The sequence below is a fragment of the Ischnura elegans genome, chromosome 4 (assembly GCF_921293095.1).
Source record: "Ischnura elegans chromosome 4, ioIscEleg1.1, whole genome shotgun sequence".
NCBI lineage: Eukaryota > Metazoa > Arthropoda > Insecta > Odonata > Coenagrionidae > Ischnura > Ischnura elegans.
This window is the reverse complement of record NC_060249.1, coordinates 42,117,804-42,142,595: the sequence shown is the minus strand read 5'-3', so window position 1 is coordinate 42,142,595 and position 24,792 is coordinate 42,117,804. Positions and strand designations below refer to the sequence as shown.

The 24,792-nt window shown below is 40.0% G+C and overlaps 2 protein-coding genes across 5 annotated transcripts in view; one reads left to right on the top strand and one right to left on the bottom strand.

Annotated features, from left to right (window-relative positions):
• LOC124157363 (ion transport peptide-like) overlaps positions 1-10,510 on the top strand; it is a 158,291-nt gene extending 147,781 nt beyond the window's left edge. For 2 of the 3 annotated variants that reach the window (XM_046532029.1, XM_046532028.1), the window contains exons 2-4: positions 5,307-5,677; positions 9,396-9,516; positions 10,314-10,397. In XM_046532029.1, the coding sequence (XP_046387985.1) occupies positions 5,307-5,677; positions 9,396-9,516 (492 nt within the window). In that variant the 3' untranslated portion in view covers positions 10,314-10,397. Of the gene's footprint in view, positions 1-5,306; positions 5,678-9,395; positions 9,517-10,313 lie in introns of all 3 variants that reach the window. The other variant, XM_046532030.1, reaches the window with a different exon arrangement.
• Positions 1-24,792, bottom strand: part of LOC124157362 — a 385,239-nt gene that overhangs the window by 276,578 nt on the left and 83,869 nt on the right. For both annotated transcript variants that reach the window (XM_046532026.1, XM_046532027.1), the window contains one exon: positions 2,428-2,517. In XM_046532026.1, the coding sequence (XP_046387982.1) occupies positions 2,428-2,505 (78 nt within the window). In that variant the 5' untranslated portion in view covers positions 2,506-2,517. The remainder of the gene's footprint in view (positions 1-2,427; positions 2,518-24,792) is intronic.

Here is a 24,792-nt window from a genome sequence, read left to right as displayed (position 1 = left end):
TCTCCCCGAAACCCTGAACCATCATTAATCTCACGCAACATCCTTGGGTACGCGATGAAGAAAACGAATCGGTCAAGTCGCACAGCGAGGACGTCGGCGTGCGGAGACGAAACCCACGCATCCGTGGAGAAAGAGCGTGCTCTGTCTTCGAAGAGAGATGCAAGCCAAACACCACACACACACACATACAAAGGCAAGCTCCGCGCACTTGCGGACTGCCTTCGTCCTTGCCCAGCTGCCAGCATCGCGAGATATAGGGAGAGGGAGAGCCGCGCCATACGGTCTACCAGAGTCCCCTCTCCCGGCATTCGTCCCACAAGGCGGCCGCCAACCCCCGCCCGCCCCACACCCCGCCTTCGGCTGACCCACAGATATGGACCACACTCCCCAGGGTGGCGGTGACTCACGCGAGCCGCCGCCTGCCCCCCTCCCGCCAATACGTGTCACCCAACCGCAACCCTCCTCCCGCGAACACTTCCCATACATCTACTCCCCCCACCCCTCTTTATATATACTTCCCCACAGCCTCCCAACCTCTCTCTCTCTCTCTCGACCGATCAAGAGAGATGCTGCTGCTCCTCGTCTTATTCAGGCGACCCCATCGGCGGAGATGTGTGGCACTATTCCTCCCGGTTCATATCTCACTCCTCACCACTCTTCCATCATCTTCATCATCCCATCCCCTCCCCCTCTCCCTAACCAGGGAGGCTTCCCCAGGGTTGGGAGCGGAGCGGAGATAGAGAGAGACAGAGAGCGAGGAAGGGAGTCAGACCCACGTGGCCCTCCGCAGTCGTGCCAAGGGATCGGAGGAGTGAGGAGGTCTCCACGGTGGTACCTACGAGTGAAATCATCATTACTAATCTCTGTGTGGCGAGGACGCAACCCAACGAGATAAAAGCCTTGGATAGTAAAAACTGTAGCCTGTGGCTGGTTTATTCACATATGATAAGACCCATGTGAAAATAATTGACGACCACTTGAATTCGGAAAATAGAGTGTTTTTACCCACTTTTTTATCAATGCAAGGCCCAGCCCCAAAATTAAACTAACTATTAAACAACATTACCGTTCGTTTACAAACGAAAACATTCTAAGGGATGATCAGTTCTCTACAGCTCATATCATACTATTGACTACTATGGTTAAATAGATATGGAACGGTTGAAGCGAGTGAAATAACTATGTAGGAGACTATGTTAAGTATTGATTGTTGTTGTTGTCACAAAAATGTCCTCGAGGAAATACAGGTCCGCATTGGGTTCAATTCACATCCGATATAATTACATTAATTAGCTAAGGACGTATGTTGAATAATCTACCGTATCTCAACGTAGACTTCCGTTAGAATCCAAAGTTAGAATAAAAAACAAGATATTTCAGTAGCGACTATTATCTTCTACACTTCCATGCAGTTAACTCTAACAAGTAAGTCATTAATGTTACAGAATTCATCATTTAAAAAAATAAAAATTATACGAACCTACCTAAGATATAGGGAAGTCTTAACGGATTAGAATAAGGGCAATCCCAGTCCCACGGTTTATGACTCTACAAACTCTACTTTATCTTCGTTAAATACGCAATCGTAGATAACTATCCTCATCGTGATGAATACCGTAATGATGGTACTCCAAGCTGTCGATAACGTTATAAATTCTCCGACAATAAAATTTCCCCACATAAAGATCGTTTGACTTGAAAGGCACTTGTAAACGCCAAATAATGGCTTAATAATTCTTCATGAAATACTTAACACTGTAGTCGCAGACTGAAATTCAACAACAGAATAAGTTTATTATTAACATATCCAAAATTATTAAATTAGATCATTAATTCCAGAAGGGCAGGAATATGATCGTCAAGCTTCATCCTCTCTTAAGGAGAGAGGCACCAGCCAAAACCGGCGAGAGGAAGCGACGCAATACCCAAGGAGGGAGCGAAGGAAAACGAGGAACTAAAACAAAGCACCACAAAGGGGAGATCTTGGAGAAAGGCATGCTGGACCACCTGGGCATTTTTTCCCTTCCTGAGCGGTGAATCACCTCTATAGATATGTTTACAATGAAAGAAGAGAAAACCCATCGCCTCTCAACCTCTACCCCACCACTACAATACGGGGATCTTAGAAGAGTGAAGCACCCCGCTACCTCCTTCCCACATCACGCGAGCCCGCAGTTACCCGTGACACGACAGGAGGCCGTCTTGAACACACCGGCGAACAAAAAAAGGCACACGCGTTTAAAGGACGTCACACTCTCATGCCATCGAAGCATGTACCGCACGGAGTTGAGCTAAACTCGTTCCACACCTTCCTTTAAGCTGTGTGGAGCTGAGGGCCCGAATCTCGAAACAAAAAGCGCACGTGTGGCGCAGTTCACGTATTTTACCGAGTAATTTCTGGGGCAGAATGAAAGGGATAATCCTCACCTGAGCTCCTCGGCGTTGCGCCTTCGGCGAGGGATGCGATTTTTCCTCCATTCTCTCAGAGACGATCAAATCGAACATTCAGCGCGGGAACTTAAAATAAATATTCATTAATAGTAGAAGAATAACGGAACTAAAACCGCACGAGGCATCAAAACAACGAATATTAATCTTTCCATGGCATAAAATTATTCTAAAGTACAACCCTTTTTCATAACACATGGACTTAGAAGTCAAACGCTTTGAAAAATATTTCTTACTAATTAAATGCATATTGTTTGAGAACTTAGTCTACAAGCAAAGCAATGACGGAAAGGAATAAAATTGCATTTAAAGGTTATTCTATATGCATTTTTCAGAATGATAATCGAACATAAATATAATAAAAGGCAAATTACCAACTTCATGTAAATCGAAAGGAAATACTACATCGAAACACCTTGATCTTGGATAAAACAAATAAGATCAAGGATAAATAGCAGAGATGGTAGTCTTTATCACATTCATTAAAATCGTTAGACCAATTTATTTTGATCATTACACTAGCTGTCATTTCAATAGAATAATTTCAATCTCTACATCCCATTCATTTTTCTAGATTAGTCACCACATTGAAAGCTTTCATTGTTGAAAATAGAGAAAATAATATCGTAAGCGACCTTCTTCGATTTCACAAGAAAAATTAAGGAATTTCTACAGCCCAATCAATGGGAAGCAGTGGTGCTAAGGAAAATATTCCAACTCTTTATCGATATATACCTTCTTTATATAAATTGGGAGATCCGGGTTCGAATTCCGGCAAAGTCTTTTAAGCTAATACTTTCTCATGGCGAACTTCATCCTTTGATGTATTTATTCAACATCTCAAATTCGTAGAGGCTTAGCAGGACCACGTGTTCACACTCGGGAAACGACTCCCCAATTCCATTCAATGACCACGAGGAAATAAAAACCCACATGAAAGACAGAAGAGGACAATGGGGCCGCTTCAGAGAGATGATGTGGGTGAGGGGAAAGCCTATGAGCGCGACTGGAGAAAGAGGGACGGATAGAAAGTTCTGCAGGAGGCGCGGGAGGGAGGGGAATTTCTTTTAAAGAAGCTGGGCATATTAGGTCAGTTTTGCTAGTTTCATCCTCGTGGTCAGTTATCGCCTATTTTTCCCCAACTCATCAGTCTCCGAAGAGAAGGGGGAAGGGAGGAAGATGCATAATGGATGAGGAAGGAAGAAGAGCAGAGGAGGAGGAGTGGGGATTCAGAGATGGAGCAAGCAGTGTTCCGAAGACGCAGGGGTGTGAGGTGATGGGGAGTGGGCTGCTTCCGCAAAGGAGGCAATATATATAGACCGTTCATCCGAGGAGAACTGCAGATGTCGCGTTGCACATTCGATGGAAATAAAATAGCGGCTCCTTTGGCGGACACGTGGGATCGGGAAATCCATCTCCAACCCTTCCCCACCCGAGCGGTCCCGCGGCGATCGATCACGTCGAAATCCATGAGAACTCTTCTCAAATAGAAATCCATCTTCCAGATACGTCGCTGGAGGAGCGAGCAGGAAAATAAAAACAAGGCGGGCGGGGGAAAATTGAAAGCGCATCTTTTACGAAGCGGTCTTGTGCGATGCGATAACCACTTTTTTCCCAATTGCCAAACAGTTTGAATAGCGAGCATTCAAACAGGTTAACGGCTTCTTTCACGGAATGGTGAATTGACGCGGGTACAACTACAATGTGTCCGGGGTTGGGGGAGGTTTACTTTGAATCGAACACGTGCGCACGTCGCCTCTTTTTAGCATTATATTCTCCCGCGCGCGGTGGCGAGAAGGAAAGAGCAAAGCGAGCGGCATTTAATAACCGCGTGTCGCAAGACGGGCGCAATCAATCAACGTGCCATGATAAGGTCACGGCGGATTAGAACGTACCACGGCCATGACATCATTACTACCGATCATGTTCGAAAAGGCTTTAGATAATTTGTCCGCCCAAGTTTGCAGAGTGATGTAACTGTGTTTTGCAAACGAGGAGTGTACTTCGTGCAACAAAAATGCAGAGGAAATTATCCTAATTCTATTCCCACCAAAAAAAAAGTCGGGTAATTGTTACTAAGTTTCACGAAAACCTTGCGCTCATAACAAAATAAACATGAAATTATTCCCACAACACCAGGTAAATGGATGTGAATGACATTTACTTAAGGAAAATTAAAAAAATATTATTCTTATCATTCCTACCTATCGCAAGTATAAATCGAGTTTTTTTTGCAATAACCGCGACTTCGAGATTAAAACTCTGGTGTTTCCTTTCCCTTTACCCATCATCGCTTCAAGTTAGATGTCATCACGGCTTATCTCTAAGGATAAAAGCAAGACGGACGTGAAGTCATCTTTATAACACCCAAAAATCAAGACAAGTTCTAAAGGATAAGGACCGCGAATGTTTTAAAAATATCGATTATCCCTGTAATTTTACTACGTTTCAACAGGTTGTTTTAGGTATAAGACTGATAGGGTTCAATTGAATTTAGATATGATTACGATAAATATCCGAATGCATTTTAAATTTGAAAAATAACATCTCCAAAAAGGTTTTTTCCGGTTGACTTATGCAACCATCAAAGGGGAGGAAGGGGGTTAAACTGACTTACGACATGCTGAAAGAGCTAGTCAGGCACTCTTAACTTCATTCTGACCGTGTAATTCACAGGTTTTTCCCTCTAGAAGGCTACCAAAGTCCACCAAAGACATGATTTTAAGGATTTTATCACCGAATTTAAATTGCATTCGGATAGTGATTTCTAAATACAAGAAGGGCTGTTTGTTCATGAAAATTCCCCACTGCAATTTGTCCGGACCGCATTGAAGACCGTGCTCTTCCTCTCTCTTCAGATGCAACCATCCACCATTGCGAGCAGCGGGCTTCACAGCAGCAGCAGCAGGAGGAGGCTCCGGGGTGCGGCAGCGGGGGGAGCGGGGTCCCTTCCGGGCCTGCCCGTCCTCTTGCCTGTTCTCCTGCTCCTGCTAGCCGCTTCCGGCGTCATCTCGCCGCCGGCCGTCCAAGCCGGACCACTCGGCTCTTCGGAGGAGATCAGGGCGGGATCGGGCAGCGGCCACGTGCTGGGACACACGCTCAGCAAGCGCTCCTTCTTCGACATCCAGTGCAAGGGAGTGTACGACAAGAGCATCTTCGCGCGCTTGGACCGCATCTGCGAGGATTGCTACAACCTATTCCGAGAGCCACAGCTTCATTCACTATGCAGGTGAGCGAGAGAGCACGAGCGGTTGCGAATTTTCTCAAAATAAAAAAGTTTAGGATTTTTCCGAGGAGAGTTGGAATATATCAAAGCGTAGAATTTTCTGTAGCGGATAATAATGATCTGGTTCACTTCCGGCGAATTAAATTCATAAAGTACTCGGAGGTTTCCCACCGGATGAAAGAGTCCAACATTTCGGGCTATCACGATCCTCGTCTTCATCCCCTCAAACGCCGGGTAACATAAACTCTCTCACCCGGTTAGATACCCGAAAGCACTTTCGTCTGCTGGAAAACGTCAAACGAAATGGCAGCCATATAAGGGCACATTCCATTGATCAGAAGCCTTTAAATTAATCGAAACCACTGAAAAGCACACCGATGTGTTTCGATGATTTTTGCAGCTGTTCTCTCGAGAAAAAAATAAATTACTTTTTATAAATATTAAAAAGTGATAAAAATTTCGGAAGGCATAATAAAATAAATAACTATAAGGACAGTACACTACAAATACTAGGAGAACAAGAAGATGAATGATATTTTTTCCACTGGTTAACTCGTACATAATTTACTGAATCTAAAGAAAAGGAAATACCATAAATTGCCGTAAAAATGAATAAAAGCGGCAATATTGTAGACTAGAATAGTCAAAATGGCTTATAAATTGATCAATAATATTTAAAATGGAATATACAAGTCATTTACACGCAAGACTGGTCGCATAACTCCGTAATTAAATAACTATAAGGACAGTACACTACAAATACTAGGAGAACAAGAAGATGAATGATATTTTTTCCACTGGTTAACTCGTACATAATTTACTGAATCTAAAGAAAAGGAAATACCATAAATTGCCGTAAAAATGAATAAAAGCGGCAATATTGTAGACTAGAATAGTCAAAATGGCTTATAAATTGATCAATAATATTTAAAATGGAATATACAAGTCATTTACACGCAAGACTGGTCGCATAACTCCGTAATTATGGCCATCACCGACGATTCATTCACGACGCAAGAGCGCCGAGAGTCATCGCGATTAAATATATCATCAAATATGAAGTATGGAATCAAATTTTCAGCTCTCTATATCATTTAGATTAATTGATAACATCTACCAAGTCATAAAAAGGTGAAATAGCCGGGCCAATCATATTTCATCTCTTCAATTTCAGCGATAATTCATTCTACCATAAGATGAAACACTCTAGGAGAGGTACCGCGACTCATCACAGACATTAATGGCAATGAAGTCAAAATTAAAATGAATTAGACAACTGAGGACGGTGCGGTTGATGAGGGCTTGTGTCATTAAATCATTTAAATTTATCGTTCAGAATTGTCGAAAATTTAACGCGCGCGCAAATATGGGAAAGGTATTTTTAGCTGAGCCGTTTCCAGGCATCTTCGTCGATTCCGTTTTCCGTTGCAAACTTTTTTAAACCTGCTCTGAGCTCAACGGTCCACGTGCCGACACGTCTCCGATGAACAATTGGCAGGTGACTTTTTATTTCACATTACGGTTCCTCCTAACCGATGGAATTTAAAATTGCCGAGTATCTTACGAGACGAAATGTGCGCCTACATCCAAGTGATTCTCCTAAACCAGCGATTTCTGCACATAATTCCTCCTCGAGTGTCGAGATGACGTCCCGGGTAAACTACGCGGAAAGAATACTAGAGGGCGTTGCACCAGAGCAAAATTAGAAGTCACGAAAAGCCAAGTGTATAATGCAAAACTTTCTAAAAAGCCCTTTGGCGGAAATGATTCATTCGGTCGTGGTTTTCGAAGCTTGCTTTGAATGGATGAGCGCCAATGATACCTGCCAACGTGCCAATTCAAACACGCCAGCGAATTTTATCGTTAGCATACAGTTTCGAAAGCACACAGATGGAAGCGAGGTTTGACAGCACGCTGTTGCTGCTATCAATCATTACTCTCCCGGCCGCATGGGATTTCTCCTTTCCAGTTTTCAGCGAGTTTACCCTAATAATTTTTTAGTTTGAGCTAGTGAACTAAAGTCTATTTCAACAAGATAAGATGTAAAATAACTCCACCTCGAGTATTAGATTTGAGAGCGAAAATGTTAGGTCACACCGCAGGTGTAGAAAGCCAAAGTCATTAAAAATACAAAAGGAAGAGAATTCGGGCTTTCAAGCATGATTTTATCAATTTTGGCTTACATCAATTTGAGAATATGATAAAATGATAGATACGAGAGGTGTGACCAACAACGAAGATAATAATCATTCCTCATTTTCTGTGAACCACATTGTTAAAATTACGTACAATGATAAAATATTTCACATACGCTTTCGCAATTATTCATCTACAAGGAACGGAGGCTTAAATCAACTTTAAAAGAGTAAAGTATTCGATAAAAAGCATCAATTAAAGTCCTAAAGCGAATCTCAAAATCCAATGGGTACTTCAAAAAATGATAATGCAGTCGAATTCGCCCAAATAAAAAAGGAGCGTTGTGAAATAATTTTTTCCCGATTGAATCAAAAGAAACTGCCAAAAGGAGAGCATATAAACGAAAACAAGCCTACAAAAAATTATTAGTCAATGAAAAATAATACTTATCAACCGGTGCTATAAACTTGAAAGCAGACCGAGGCGTAATGTAACACGTGTTGAACCTTTAAAAAAAAAAGAAGAAACACGATTCATTCGAGGAATTCAACCCTTCCAAGGAGGAATCTGCATATGAATAGACTGGAATTCCACGAAGCCGTGAATTAAAAATTAAGCACATCGTAAAATCCGAGATTTTTAGTGATCTGAATTGATTGATCTCTTAAAAAATTCTGTAGAGAGGCCCAGGTGCTCGCCCACAAGGAGGAGGGGGGGCTGGGGAAAAGGGGGGGGGGGATAATCAACCAGGGAGTGTTGTGAATGGCATTCGGGGAAAGTCACACTAAAGGGGAGTACGAAGGACAGTCGGGGGGCGGAAAGGAGGGAAAAATTCTATTTTTGGATCGGCGGCATCATTTCCGCCACTGAGAAACCGCTGCGACTGGCGCCGTAAAAAAAACCGCAAACCCCTCGACTTTCACCGCAAACTATCCCGATTTTACGTGCAATTTACCTCTTGCGGCCGATACGCGGGTAAAGTTTGGACCGTAAAGTATGTATTACTGAGTAGGGCGAAGAGCAAAAAAAAGCGAACTTGGATAGCGAAACGCACTATAAGAGGCTATGCTAACTTGCCAGTTCGATAAAAAAGCAAAGTGAAGCTAAGTTCATAGAGCCGGATGCGTAAGGTATCGAAGGATGAAAAATGAAGTAAAATTATTTTTAGAATTCAAATGCACTAATTAACTTCTTCATCACATCAAAGTATTTTAATCAAAATTAAATAGGAGCCAATTAAAATAGATGAGTCGACTAACCACTGTCAGCGAGACTAAGGGGATTTCAAAGGCGATATAACTTTTCAAAATGTTTTAATACTACCTTTAATTTTCATAATATAACTGAAAATTTTAAGGTAATACATTTTTCCATGATTTGTTCGCTTAGGATGGACGAAAAAATCATGGTAAAATTTATTGCTGAGGTAGAGGACCTATCGCGAGTGAGTAGCCATTTACATGGGTTATAAAATAAATTAAAGATTTCTTTAAACCTTAAGTTCACTGTATTATACTTTGAATCCATTGTATTAATTCCATGGAGTGTACTAAAAATGGCCGATTTGTTTTATCTCCTATTACAGGAAGAACTGTTTCACAACGGAATACTTCAAGGGCTGCCTGGATGTCTTGCTGCTAACGGACGAAATGGAAAATATTCAAACTTGGATAAAGCAATTACATGGGGCCGATCCAGGGGTTTAGGTATTTTTTTAGTTTTTTTATTTTAAAATTTTACCTTCATTTATCTTATACCATATAACTCTCAGTAGTATTAATTTTCCTTATTTTCAACCTACTTTTTCACTTTCTACTACAAACGTTTCCACCCAAACTCACTGGATTTTTCATACCAATGAATATTTTTTCATTACCAACTACCCACTAACTCACTAATATCTACCACAAAAGCTGCCAAAATAATACCTTTCATACTTCATTATTATGATAAAACGCTATTATTTTATAATTAGTCGATTAACATATACTTTAACCCTGAAACTGACTATCATGCAACTTTAAACAGTAAACAACGAATACAAAACTTCATAATAAGAAACAATGAGTGGCGAATTTTTGAAGTCATGAAGAAATAACGCAACCTAAAATACTTATTTCAAGGCACAAACATAGTTGCAGCATTTTTAATGCAACATTCACATATTTTTTGGGACCTCGCACACCTTTTGAGGCCCAATTTTTTTTTATTTTTGTACACCCTGTTTTTTGATTTTTGAAGCCTGGACCCTTTTTTTTGGTCCGGGTGGGGTTGGGTCTGGTGTGGTAGGACTTTTTATTTGAAACTTTTTGAAGAAATTTTTGCGCCCAATTTTTTTCATGGGCGACGCGCAATTTTTTTACCAGCAACGCAGCAGTCGTTTTTGCTTTTTGGACCGCAGCGAGCGATTTTCTTCGAATTTTCCTTCCTCCACGACTCTCACCACATGCGCTCCACCCCTATTAAAATCGCTTCTAACGCCATGTCTTCTCCACAATTTCAGGTCCCAATGCTTCAGCACGCCTTACTTTAATGGGTGCATTGTGGCCCTTTATCTCCAAGATGAAGAAGACCAGTATAACAAGATGGTCGACTTCTTGGGGAAGTAAGGGCAGCGAGAGTGCAACTTTGAAGGAGAGGTGGGCTGGGAGGAGGGTGAAATACTGGAGGAGGAAGAGTCGAAGAAGAGGAAGAGGGAGGAGGGACCAAGGATATGGAGGAGTCGCGGGTGCTGAGAAGACGGTGAAAGACCACATGTCCATGGGGCAGGACGAGGGAGAACACGAAAAAGGACTCACGGTGGAGGAGGATTTGGAGAGGGTATCGCTTTGGACGTCAGGGAAATCAGCCCATTTCCCCGACCGACAGCCCGGTGACGCTAACCTCCCGCTCGACCTGAGAAACAAAAACGACCAAGGTCGGCGCATCTCCTCCTCCACCCTCCCCACGTCCCATCCCCGTGTCACGGGAAACGCAACAACGGAGTGAAGATGGATTGAAAGTTTTTTGATGGACTTATTGTTTCCTGAGAAGTAGAGAGAAAAAATTAAAATTTGAAGACACGCGGAGTTTGAAAATCATGTGGGTGTGTAACATCCGAAATATAAAAATATGTGGAACAGAGAATTGACCCTCTTCTCCCGTTGTCTCATTCTTGGACTCTTCCAAATGAGACCCGCCTCCTAGTGGGACACTCCTAACCCATCAACTCCTTCGGAATGAAAGGTTGTGTTTATACGTCTACGATGTTTCCGATGAGACACCCAGCCCGGCCTGATGATCATATCACAAGTATTCTAGTCTTATTGTTTCGATATGTATTCTTATATATGCCCCCATGAATTTGTCCCCCAACGTATGTTATAAATATATACTCCACCTCTATGATAGAATCGAGAGAGTTTAAAATATCCAACAGAACGCGTATTGATTGGCGTCTTGAGAGACAAAACCGTCGTACCAACAGAGGGCACGAGGGTGGACGTTTCTGATGAAGTATTAAGTGTTTTTTACTTGATTTGTTTTTAAATAGCTTTCACGCCGATCATTTTTTTCGACATTTCATTTAATGGATTCTTGTTCAGCTTGTTCATTATTTCTCTGTGAGCGACAGCAGTCAAACGATTTATTCGTCCTTCTCATTACAATAGAGTAAGGGTGTACATTCCAAACCATTCTTGTTTAAAAACAGAGTAGCACGAAGTTGGAGGAGTTGAAACTCGGCACGCATTACGGCAATCGTTACTTACTGAAAAATCACCGTGACTATTAGCCGGTAGTTAGCCTTCGGAATAAATAAGTTCACTTTGGAACTATAAAATCTATATTTTTAATCAGTGCGAAAATTTCTGATAAATCGTGCCTGAAACAATGTAATTGAATCCTACGTCGTTGAAAAATTTGATACGCGATGAAACAAATGAACCAAAACGAGCGTGAGACGCATACTTATGCATTAAATGGTATGCGTAGCACAAACGAAATCCAAATAATTATTCAGTATTTTTGTATCATTTAGCTCAGCGTAATATGATGAGCGAATGAATTTCACCAAATTTGAAGAACACATTTGGTAGCCTCCCTATCCGTCAGATCGTACGGGAGAAAATTCGGCATTGTGTAGGCATGCGATGACAATGTAAAACTTGTAAATTAAAGGCCCTAATACAATTTAAGCGCAGAGTGCTACTTAACTAAAATTAAGGACGAATGCATTATTTATTAAAGAGTAATTAATAATTTTATTGCGGTTTGAGTGTTTTATTTGTTTATTTTATGCGAGATTATTACGGGTTATTTAAAACATCATTTGTGTTTCGCCACTTGTATTTATATTATAAATCATTCCTTTCCATTGATGAAATCGCGACCATTTCTCCTAATTTCCACATTCCTTCTCAAGTTGGTTATAAGAAGAACCGTCACACCACCATCAGCCTGTAAATGTTTCTTTTTGCGTAATCCGTCCTTCCCTGTACATTTTCACATATTCATCCTGCATTTTCCCCGAATCTATTATTATTATTTTGTAAACTTATTTATTTGTGTGTAGTTGCAGTGTTACTGTTATTTCGCAAATCTACCTTTTCAACTTCAAGTGACGAAGTGCTGTTTATGAGAGAACACAAGTTTCAGTTCTGATTTCTGTTCTGAAAAGATATTTTGTAAAGTTGGAAAAGTGAAAGATGCATAAGTGTGTAAGGCAGCTGTTTAAAATAATATTAAAAATTAAATTTTATTTTGAAAGGGAATTCAATGGTTTTTATTACTTTTATGACCCTTCCTCAAGAAACTATTAACAGAAGAGCAAAAAATATAATAAGATACAAAAACTCAACTTCCGAATTCTCCTATATAGAACGATATTGACCTTCTTTAAATAATTTTTCAACCTCGCAATGAAAAAATACAATTAATGATCAGCCTACAATTTTGATAGAAAGCAGAATTTGAGCACTGGGTGGATATAAATCTGCAAATGCTCACGAACAGATGTATTAAAGGCTGTCTGGATCAGGGGAGTTTCTGACCCAACCTTATGGAAAGCCCGACCAGCCTTATGTGCAGAAATCGACTTCATCGAAGAGTGAAGCGCGATATAAACAACACCGGTTAATTTCATGGTGATTTTCTAAATAAACTTTTCTATATACTCCACTAACAGACCAAGCGTCGAAGTTGACAATCTGAACAGTATAAATCGGTACCCATAAAATATCCAATGAATACATACCGAAATAATTATAATTCTTCCCCTACATTACTAATTAATGCCCCACAAGCGCAAAATAATGCTTTACAGTTACTTTACCTCCCATGAACACCAAAGTATTACTGACATAAAAAAAATTAAAACTCATTTAATGCATACTTCTCGTCTGTCAACTTCGGTCAAAGTTAAAATTAACATCCATTAATTCTAGCTCTGAAGACTCGCAGAGCTTGCCAAATTCTTCCGAATGAATGAAAAAACATTGAAATTGAATAGGAAGAGAAACTTCTACGAGATTTTATGAAGCATCGAAACCGACTTCTAGCTGAAAATATACTTTTTTAAGTATACTTATGTATTACTCTATTTCACACTAATATGTTACAATGTCATCTTCGTCATTCTCTTTCAGACACAAAATTAAAGAAATACGTTTGAAACAGCTTAAGGGAGACACCATGGGCCCAATGACTAGAATGTTTCACCATCTTAGAAGCATAGATAACAATTTTAAAGAAAACGTTCGCCTATGAAGTTAGACGCACGATCTGATCGAATATTGTCGACAGCATACGGTAGGAAAAAGGTTAACTATTCCGTGTTATCTCACTTGATCAGGGAAGGAAAACAATAGCTTAATTCCGTAAACCTGATGGAAACACGGGATCTTCAACAAGCTTCACATCAAGCTTCAACCAAAAATTAACCAGAAATAACCACCAAAAGGTAAAAGAAGATCTTGTATTTCTGATTTCTTCATTACTAAAAGTGCATATAAAATTTTTTAAACGCGCACACACGGTTTTTCATACCAACTATGACATTAAGGAGGTGATAACTGAAGCAAAAGATAGTCAACAGAGAAATATTAAACTTAAATGCGCTAATGGGAATGGAATAATAAAAGCTCTGAAAAGATAACAATTTTATAATCACAACTGTATCAATTCGCCAGATAACATCTTTTAGCAATCATATTAGCCATGAGAGATGTATCGTTATAAGCAGCAATTGAAAATCCACTTGTCAATAAAATTTCTCCTATCATCTCAACATCTGTTCTCTGAGTGAACTACGGAGATTTTAAAACTTTTTCTAAAAAATCTGTAACCTGCTCAAATTTTTTTTTAATCTTGAGACTTCAGGAAGAAAGGTGCCCATTTTCTTTCGGGTAATTTCGTTTGAGATAGGATTATGACAGTTTTTCGAGTGAACAATGGGTTTAGAAGAGATAATTTCTGTAGTAAGCTGATTTCTTAATTATATTAACACTTCATTTCCACCAGAAAGACTGGAAGCACACGCACTCCATTGGACACATAAATTCTTGAACGAAGAATATTATAACTTTTCTCCACCCATGGAATCAATTCTATCACCCACGAAGATTACAATAGAGGATCCTCAAGTCGGCCTCTAAATATGTTGTCACATAACGCGCATTTAAATGGGTTTGCAAAAGTCGACACTCTTATCGCTAACGGGACCAAGTGATCCGAGTATCACGGGGGACTAATGTATAATTAGGGATGTTAACTGAAATTTATATACATGATAATTTGATCTATCAAATTCATAACTTTTCAATGATATTCCCTGTAATTAAAAACATTATAATGCACAATATTGGAACAAAAGTTGCACTCATCACCACCCCTGGGGCATTCTTGAAAACCGATTAAAATACGACCGAAGTGGCAGCAGAAATCAGCCTTCTTTGGGATGGAATTGCGCCTCCTCTATGCAGTCCCCTTGCAATCGCCCATCCGCCAAAGTATATGCATAACAAAAGACAGACACTCAGATACCAAAAAGATCTATCTTCAAGCGATCACTGATATTGCCAACTGGTCAGAAGAGGAGGAGGTGGTGAGAGTCGCCAGGAAGTCCAATAATGTATTTCCACCTGCACGGTGCCTTGAATGAAGACGGGCTCGAGTAGTAGATGTGGATCGCAGCGCAGGGCAGGAGCGAAACGAGGGACGGGGGGTGACGAGGAGAGCCACCACCTGGGGTCCTGAGGAGTGTACACCTATCGTAACTTTCTATATACTAGTGTCATTGACCGTGTACGCGAGAGACAGTGAAGGTAGGTATGAGGTGCAGAGGCCGGCTTGACTCCTGCTCTCTCCCCCACTCGCTCTACACTACCCTATTCGGCCTCACCACCCTCTCTTTCTCTCTCTCGTCTCTTATCATTCAAACACCGTATCCCATTTCACACCTACTGATTCCTCATCTACCCGATTCAAACTCCATCGCTTAGGCACCTAAAACTGTGCGTTTAAAGAACATATACTCAGGCGATAAATCATTATTTCAAAAACTAAAATTATTCCGAAAATTAGAAGCAGAAAACATTTATAATTATGGCATACTGATGAAGTATAACCGAGATGGAAGTGGAATTGATATTTGAGTTTAAACCTTGGTAATTATTTCCATACTCAAGAGTAAATTTAAATAAGAGCAATGATCAATAGCGATCAAGCATGAGCAAGCGACCAATATTGAAATGGCAAAATCACGCTATCAATCTGATGGGTTTTTTTTATTGGCTGACTACGACGATAGCGTCCGTTCACATTTTAATCATTTCATTATAAACATCCATTGAATTTAATGCTCACGAAGAAAGAAAATTATTGAGATTTCAATGAATTTTAATTATGTATATGACTTTATCTGCACTTTCCGTTCCACATATTAATGAATTTGGCATTTCAATATTGGCCTCGGGTACCATGCACTGAATAGACACTTCGAGCGCTCTTGTATGTACTTATTCTGAGTATCACGTCTTCGGAGATTTGAGTTGAACAAACCATAGCTCCTCAAATTTCCAGGCAATATTAGAATCTTCTCATCAATCTGCAGTGCGTAAAACGCAGCTGAGCATTAACGCTGAGTATCTCAAACATCGGCAGCCATATTAGAAGCGATTGGAAACTAAATGTCGCAATAGAATCCATTTTTACATGAAAGAACAATTTCACACACCAGTTCGTGTCTTCACTGTCGTAAACCGAACTATTGAAAGAGGTAAGATGCTGTGAACAAGACAAATAGGATTTGGATTGGCGACCACTTTATTAAAAATATTTAAGCCTTTTTGCTTTCTTCAAAGAGGTGGTATCAATGGTGGTTGCAATTATCATTCTGGCTCCTATAAGAATTACTAACAGCCTCAATGCCAGGAGACTAAAACATTTTGCAGGACGCAAGAAACTACAAATGATGCATTTGTGTAAGTAGTATATTTTAGAAGGAAACGACTGAAAGGAAATGCCATTCGTCTTAAGACGGAAGGTCTGGGAAGGAAGGGTGGAAGGAAACCTGGCGCCAGCGGTAGCCATCTTTAACTGAAAGCCGCCCTTCGCACCACGCCCTGACGTTCCATCCAACAGATGCAGTGCCCCATACTTAGTGTACCTGAATTGCTCTCCCATTAGCATCCAAAGAAAGATCGATATGTCACCACAATATCTCTACCACTACTGAGATTAAGGCTCACATGATAGGGATGGGAAGCCAAGACACAAACCACTACATCAAACCGATCCTATGCAACAAATACTTGATGCTCTAACACTCACGTGCCCGAATGTTTTCGTCAATTTTCAATTTAAGAACCGAGTTCATCGAAAGTATTGGGATAACCGTTGAGCAAATCCGCATTACAATACAATATTTAAAGCTAAATAAGCAACCACATTTTCCAACCGCAGCAAAATGAGGGCGCTGGAATATGCATCTTGGCGGAATGATTCAGTTATTGGGCAACCACTGTGAGATGGGACGCGGGTTGCTGTAGGAGGCTAATAAGGTCGTAGTCCTACGTCATCTAACCACTAAGGAACCCTTGAAACATTACCAAAGATGCATCGAATATAAAGCCTCCAAAAATGGCTAAAATCTAAAATTAATTAACTCCAGCGAAGTAACAGGTGAATCCTATGAGACGCCTTTGAGAAGTAGTTCTGCAGTAGTAAGAATAATAAGATGCCCTTGAATCTCCCAAATACATTTTGTTTGATAAATTAACATACTTTAATAAGCGTAAAAAATATAATTTGACATTGATAAAAATTTAGTACAAACCAGGGCTACGAGAAATATACCCAAACAAGAATGTTAAGCACAATAAATTAAGGACTTATGCTCTCCTTGTTGAAGATAAATAAGTTTCCGTGGTCCTTCTTAATAAATAATAAGTGCGATAGTAAACTTTGCTAAGATACAGACTCAAGAATTTCGATCATGACATAATTAAGTTATTGATGCCAAGTGATCTGCATAACAGCCACAATCTTACGTAATGACGTCGCAAAACCGCGATTTCCAAACCCTGTCTTAAAAATAGTCTTGCGTAAATAATTTTTCGTCATTTATTCTAACGTAATATCTGAAGAGCCCATTAGCAGCAAGAAATTCTAAAATATACATACATGGTGGCCGAGAGAAAATAAAAGCCATGAAAACTATTAGCAAATACAAGATATAGGCGATATATTAATATAGAGAATAATAGGAATTTCGGATGGCCCATGACACGATGGCGAGGAGTAACTGGCTTTCAGTACAATAAAAGAATGAGATAAAGATAGCTCATACCTCTCCACGGTTTTTTGCAACATTAGGGAATGGATTATGAATGTTCACAAACGAGAAGCCTCAAAGGATAATGAGAACAAAATTCACCGCAGGCATTACCCTAGCTTGAAAACTACGCATCAGTACAATGAAATCAGAGTAATAAATGGTACCTCATCATGTGCCCATCAAAAAATTATATTTAATATTTCTCAAATGCCTAAATATTTCATTGAACCAAAAGTTTCCCTAGTAAATTTTATCAGGAAATCCTGAGCTGAGGCTGGAACATCAGCTACAAAAATCTAGCCAGGGGACATTATCCAAGAGTCATTGAACTTTCAGTAAAAAGAAATAACTAAAGCTGGTTGCATTATATAACAATGCCTCTCATATTAGACAAATCACTCGTCCGACGCAAAATCAGCGAAACTCATGTGCGTTGGACAATAGAAGGTAACCCGGGAACAGATATAAGAAAGCGTAAGCATTTCCAGAAAAAATGCAAGACTAACTGAACCAAGAACAAGAACCAAAACTAACTGACCAATTCCACCGTTAATTAATTCGGTCCCACAGCCAACATCAGATCTTAATTAGCATACATGGGGCCAGGTCTGTAAGCAGATTATGCAGCGGAACAGACGCATCATCTATCTGTCTGGATAATTTAACTTTTACCACTGAAACCGAGAGAAGAAATAAAAACCATCTGAAGGCATTTTTGACCTCATGTGTATGCCAGCTGTTTACAATTAAATTTTCGATTTAGGATAAAGAATCTATGCAACAGTAAAGGTAGCAATTTTGTTTCAAATAACGGTTTAATAATTATAAGGTAACTAAAAAAAGTACTGAATGAAAAATTTAACCGCGAACTTGTACCGCGAGCAACATTACAAAAAAGGCAAAAGACAATAAAAGGGGGATTAAAAGAAGAGTCCCTATGGGTGCCTTACGACAGGGGTCTCCAAACTTTTCTATGCATGGGCCACATTAAACATATTTCCCAAATTTATGCGGACCGAGGGGATAACAAGTGAAAAAAAATTAGTGCCAGTAATTTAATTTCCTCAACAATAAGAATATAAACATAGATAATTTTAAAAACATCTTTTTGGAAAAAATCACGGTGAACTAAATAGATTCATGCAATTAGTTTCATGCCACCAAATTAGTGTGAAGTAGCGAAATTTCATTAAAATCAGGTTCCAGATTAGATGAGCTAATTGCAAGAATTGTAATTAAACACAGGGATTTGTTTGGCGGGCCGTATGAAATTTTAAGTCGGGCCGGATGTGACCCGCGGGCCATAGTTTGGAGGCCACTGTCTTAAGACAACTGCTTACTGTGCATATTAGTAACCCGGCACTGACCATAATAGAGAACAACTCTTGCCGACGAGATTGGGCAACGTACACGACTGAGGTCGGGATCAGGGTCGACGAACAACTGCGTCCCCAGTCTTCCCACCAATACGGCCGCCAACTGCAGGAACCGTGGGCCACCGTGAATGAAGGCCCACGCGGGCCGGTGGGAGGAAGAGCGAGTACCTACCCCCGCTCTCGCCATTCGCCGAACCGCCTACAAGCAAGCAGACCGACCCACGGAGGAGAGAGGAGGTTCGGGACACGACCGCGACAGATTAGCCCTCATTTAGGAGAGGTGGGCGGGCGGGAGGCATTGTACCGAGTTATAGAGGTTACATTGGGGAGCGTTAAAGGAAAAGAAAGAGGGAGATAGAGAGTGAAAGAGAGAGAAAAGTCGCGGGAAGACGTTAGGGGACGCAAGAGATGAGGGAAAGGAGTAGGGGGTGTGGGGAGATGGGGAGGTTACAGAAGGGATGAGAGAGAGTGGTAAAGATGAAAGTGAGGGGTGGATCCACGAACTAAATTATCACTTGGCGCGGTCTGCGGTCGAACGAAAATGGCGACGCCAAGGTTACGCTGCACTTCCATTTTTTTCAAACGTGGGCCGTCTCAATTCATCGAGAGAGAGAGCGCAAGCTCTTGAGAGGAAGGAGCTCGGTCGTTGAAGACGTAACGAAACGTGGAGTATAGAAGCAAGGTCCCATGGGCCGGAAAGGGGGAAACACTCCTGCCACGAACTGCCTCTATCAATGTTCACGAGTGAGCTTCAAAACGTCGCGACGCGACGAGTCGCATAAGTTACCTCGCCAAATAACGTCAGGAAAAGAAGCGTAAGTCTCTGTTACATGCCATTAACATTGCCAAATTTTAAATAGCCTGAGAATATTTTAAGATTAATTTCATAAAGAGAATAATTAAAATTTTACAGCAAAGCTTGAACGAATCCATCAAAGTAAGAGAGATAAAGTAAAATACGCCATTACCAACGAAGATCATTTCGAGTTTTACATTAACATCTACATAATATGCTGCAGAAATCCAAAATTATAATCTTCTTGCGTTGAATGAATGCGTTACATTATATTTATCATATGAAGTCTCCTTCCGATAAAATGGTGAGTCATCACAATATTTCGAAAATTCATAATGGTAATAATTTCGGCAGGAGTAGTCTGTAGGGTACATAACCTTTAAAACCGATTAGGATCTATAGCGTGTACTTCCTCCGTAAGTGTAATATATAGAAAATATCATACTTATGCTAAATCAGAGTAATAATAGAACCAGTTTGCTGTTAAATGAATAGAATAAGTGCTGTAAACTACACAAACTTATGATTTGTTGGTACAGGTCTATCGGTTTCAGCACTCTCGTGTCATATTCAAGAGGGTTTACCAATATAAAGTATAAAGAATTTACAAAACCTACATAATTGATTTAATCATTAACAAAGATTCCAGAAAGTAAATATGGGAAATCATTCAATGTATAGGTACTGATATTAAAAAATAAACCAGCTTAATAAAAATATAACTGCAGTAGATTCTAAACACCACCGGAAACTGCTGAAAATCATTTATTGAAGATAGTATCCACAGAATAATTAAAGGCGTCCCTTAACGGAGTCGAATGAAATATTAAAAACTGTTTAATCTTTTAGCTAATGGAAGTTTGCATTTTCAGAGGAAACAAAGCACCCAGAAACCGAAAACTCAATCTTATCACCGTTATAATGTTACATAAGCATCACGTAAGCTTTAATCGGCTCTTTCACAACCCCAGACGCACAATTCGAATTTTCCATGGTTAGCATAGACCGTTACATGGAAATATAAACCTCGAAAAGAAAATACCCTTGAAAGCTCGAAAATGGAAACAAGAATTAGATAGCGCAAAAGAATTGGCCAACGACAGAGTCAAATTTGGCTTAGGATAGATCGAGCCTATTTCGATCATTTCAGTATCATCCTGTTCAAGACAGAGTTGTAATAATATGTACAACTATTGCCTTGCACCATGCTTTGGCTTGAACATTGCGTGAGGGTGAGTGTTTAAACAGATTAAACTTGGCTGATAGATCGGTTTACGTGACGTAACGTAAAATTTTGAAATGATTAAAAAGACGTTATTATGATCACTTACGAACAATTCCCAACTTAGATCGTTCCCTAGAATATTCTCCTGATCAACCCATCTCAGCATGAGTAAACTGACGGCATATTCCCTACATCGTAAAGTGAAAAAACTTTGCAATATCAAAAGAAAAATATTCTCACCACTAAAGATTGGAAGGAACGCAGCTATTTGAAATATATGGACGAGTAAAAACCAACTTGGACTACGATCGCGTTCACTCACGCATTGCCACCGGTTCCCATGTACTAAAATGATGGCTTGAGAAAGTGGGGGACAGGAAGGAGGGGGTCGGTGAAGGAAAGAGACATGAGTGAAGGAATGAGGCGGGAGAGGAAGAGGGAGATGAGAACGTGGGAAGTGGAGGGAGGGGGAAAAGATGATGATTTGGGACTTGGCATTCATGGGGTGTGCGACTAGAGCCGGCGAACTCAATTGCTGGAAGAGTAGTATCATCTCTGATCGGAGGAAGAGACGCTCATCGTTGTCATGCGCGGGATACGAGATGGGTAAAGTCATGCGACAATCACGAGCATGCCGTCTCTGCTAGCAACATGGTCCGTTGGATGAGATCAAGAGGACGCCCCGCTGGCTCCTGAATTGGCTCTCGAGCGACAACGAACGCGCGAGGCAGCAATTCATTCATAACCCCTACGATTAAGGTGGCTCGTTAGTGGACGAATGAGTAACCCTAAAAATGAAAACTTTTACCTTTCCCTTCGCGTGTCTTTTCATGCATAGTAATACTTTGTAAAGTACAAGTGGGGAAAACCATTATGAAAATTTAAACCCGGAGGAATGCTTAGAGGACATTAACTCACCTATTAATAGTGTGCGCAACAACCACCGGAGAAATGTATTACTCCAATTTAACACTTTTCATGCGATACTGAAATTTTAAGCTATTTGCCAGGACTGAAAAATAAATTTTGCATAACAAATTTATCCCTATAATCCCAATTTACAACATGCTACTACCGATACAGATCTCCTGTGAAGTTCATGACATGACAGAAAACCGTACGAAATAAATTAATAAATGTATACAACTAAGCAATACGGCTTGAAAGAACGAAATCAAGAACATTTTATGCCTTTTTTACAATGCAAATATCTTTTCAGAAAGAATTCGTTAAGGATATCATGCTGTCGCCAAAGTTCACAAGTTGACTTTCTTGGTTGGAAAAATAGACACATTTAATTTATAACATAGGTTAACATAATAACTCTTTTAGGGATTCACACCGGCTTAATTAATTCATATTAGCCAACGTTTCAAGCTCCGACTCGGAGCTCACCCTCAGGGTTACTGACTGTTGTTTTATTTGTTTATGGTTGCTATGCCTCATGGCCACAATAAATTTAGTTTATTAAAATATTTAAAAAACTATGATGTATGATGCCGGTTCCTCCATCGCACCTATATGTAACTAATGAAACAATCTATTTCCTTATATGACCTTTTGCTAAATTATATTCTTTATAACTGTAACAACGAGCAAATTTGGTAAACTGTATCATGATTGGCTAGCTCTGTAACGCTAGATGGTGTTAGTTTCGGATTAACCCGGTGGGAATCCCGAGAAGAGTCCACCCATGTTATTCCCCGGGAAAGCATCAAATCGTATTTTATTACATAATTCGTTATCATGAGGTGAAAAAATCTATTGCTATCAGAAATTGAATGAATGTTTTGGTAAATACTGTTTTTCCAATAAGATTAAAATTGACCATTAACACTCGTTTAAACTGGGATTTCTAAAATCAAATAATTTGTATATCATGATTACACTAATGGTGGGTAACGAATCGCAATCACTGCCTTTCGTTTTCTTTGATGAAGGAAACTACCCTATTGTAAAAGCTGAAATGAACACGAGACTTTCACATACTTAGGGGGAAAAAATCACAAGCAACACGCTTCCGAAGGGCAAAAAACCATCGGAACCAACGAGGATTATTTTTTCTCTCTATAAACTTCCCACATTCGTCATAAATATGAACCCGATACGAACGGTTACGATTCCACCAGCATGCGACTGATCTGGGAAAGATCGTTTCATCTAGAGCAAGAGTGCTCAAGATGCAGAACGACAACTCATCCTAGTTTATCTCTTAGAGACTCTTAACTCCGACACTCTAAAGGGCCTTTAAAGCACGCCATCCGCAGCGGGTAACCGAAGATAGATGTCCACTCAAACATAACATAAAATTGACTCTGGTTCTTCAAAGCTACAAGGACCTCCGACTGTTGGAATCTACGGGCGAAAGAAAGGAAAAAGATTTGAAATACGAATTCTCATTTCAAACCATTTTGACCACGCTATAATTATGGAAACTTAATAAACTTTAATAAAACAATAACACACACTAATTCTCACAAAAATAATATCAGAATAAGGCTCAATACTATAATGCTTGCGTTACTTATAAAATTTTCCAATGAAATAATATCAGCCGTTGCCGATATAAAAGAGATAATAAACATAAGACAGGTCAAACTGACCATATAATTCTCAGTTCGTAATTTCTAATGCAAATAATTTCAACGTAATAAAATGGTTTCATTTGGGAACATAGCAGCACTCGGTACGCCATTGCCTAATCTAGCTGAGAAGTATATAAGTACAGCCGTTGATGAAGATTTCATATCCATATTCTTCAGATGACAACAGAAATCACTTTCTCGGATACCTATACACAGCGAAGATAAAATTAAAGATATCCCATATTTGTAAAATGTATAAAAATTGTTGCTCCAATAAATAAATAAAATCATAATTCCAGCAGGTTCTCCCGATTTTCCTTTCTTAGCAAACCGAGGCTTTTTTCCCATGAAAAATGAATGGATAATACCTTGGCGAAAGAGTAAAACTCCCGCATAAAATACGGCTGACGCTTCACCTTGATGCGATCCGAAGAGGAATCAGTGATATTCTAGAGGATTGAGAAGCAAGCGCTTTCGCTGCAGTCAGAAAGGAGAGATAATAGAAACACATACTAGGTTTCGGTTAAGCGGTTGCACGCGGGATTTATTTATAGCACCATCCGCAAACCCACCCCGACCGGCAATGACACAACGCGACGCCGACGACGGTACAGCGTGGAGGATCGTAATACTCGGGCGAGCACATAATCTCCTGCATGCGAAGGAAACTGATTCTCTCCCCCACCTGTCTCCTCGTCCTCCCCTCCCTCTCTCCCTTGCTCAATGCCAAACCGGAACCCGTTCTATTTATAAACCGCACGACGCGAATGAGAAAGCGGAAAAACAAACCGTACAATGAGAATGAAAAATATTGGCAAAACAAAATAAAATCGTGGCGAGTCTTTCCAATGGCTCAGAAAGGAACATAACAGAACTTCTTCATCCTTCTTTACTTAATATTCAACGCAAATATCACACGCTGACTCACTAAAATCACGATCGTTCCTCGAACGTCTTCACCCTTCTTCGATTATACCTGCTCATTCAAAACATCTTCCACTAAAATTGTAAACTATCGTTAATCATGATACATAGTGCGAGAATTAAAAACATGAAAACAAACCGTCCAATAAGATTGCAATAAAAGAAAATTACTTCGCCTATGGCTTTGCTAATGACTCACAATAGTGCATGTATGAATTACTTTTTCTTTATTCGTTTAATACGAACGCCTCTGGTACACAAA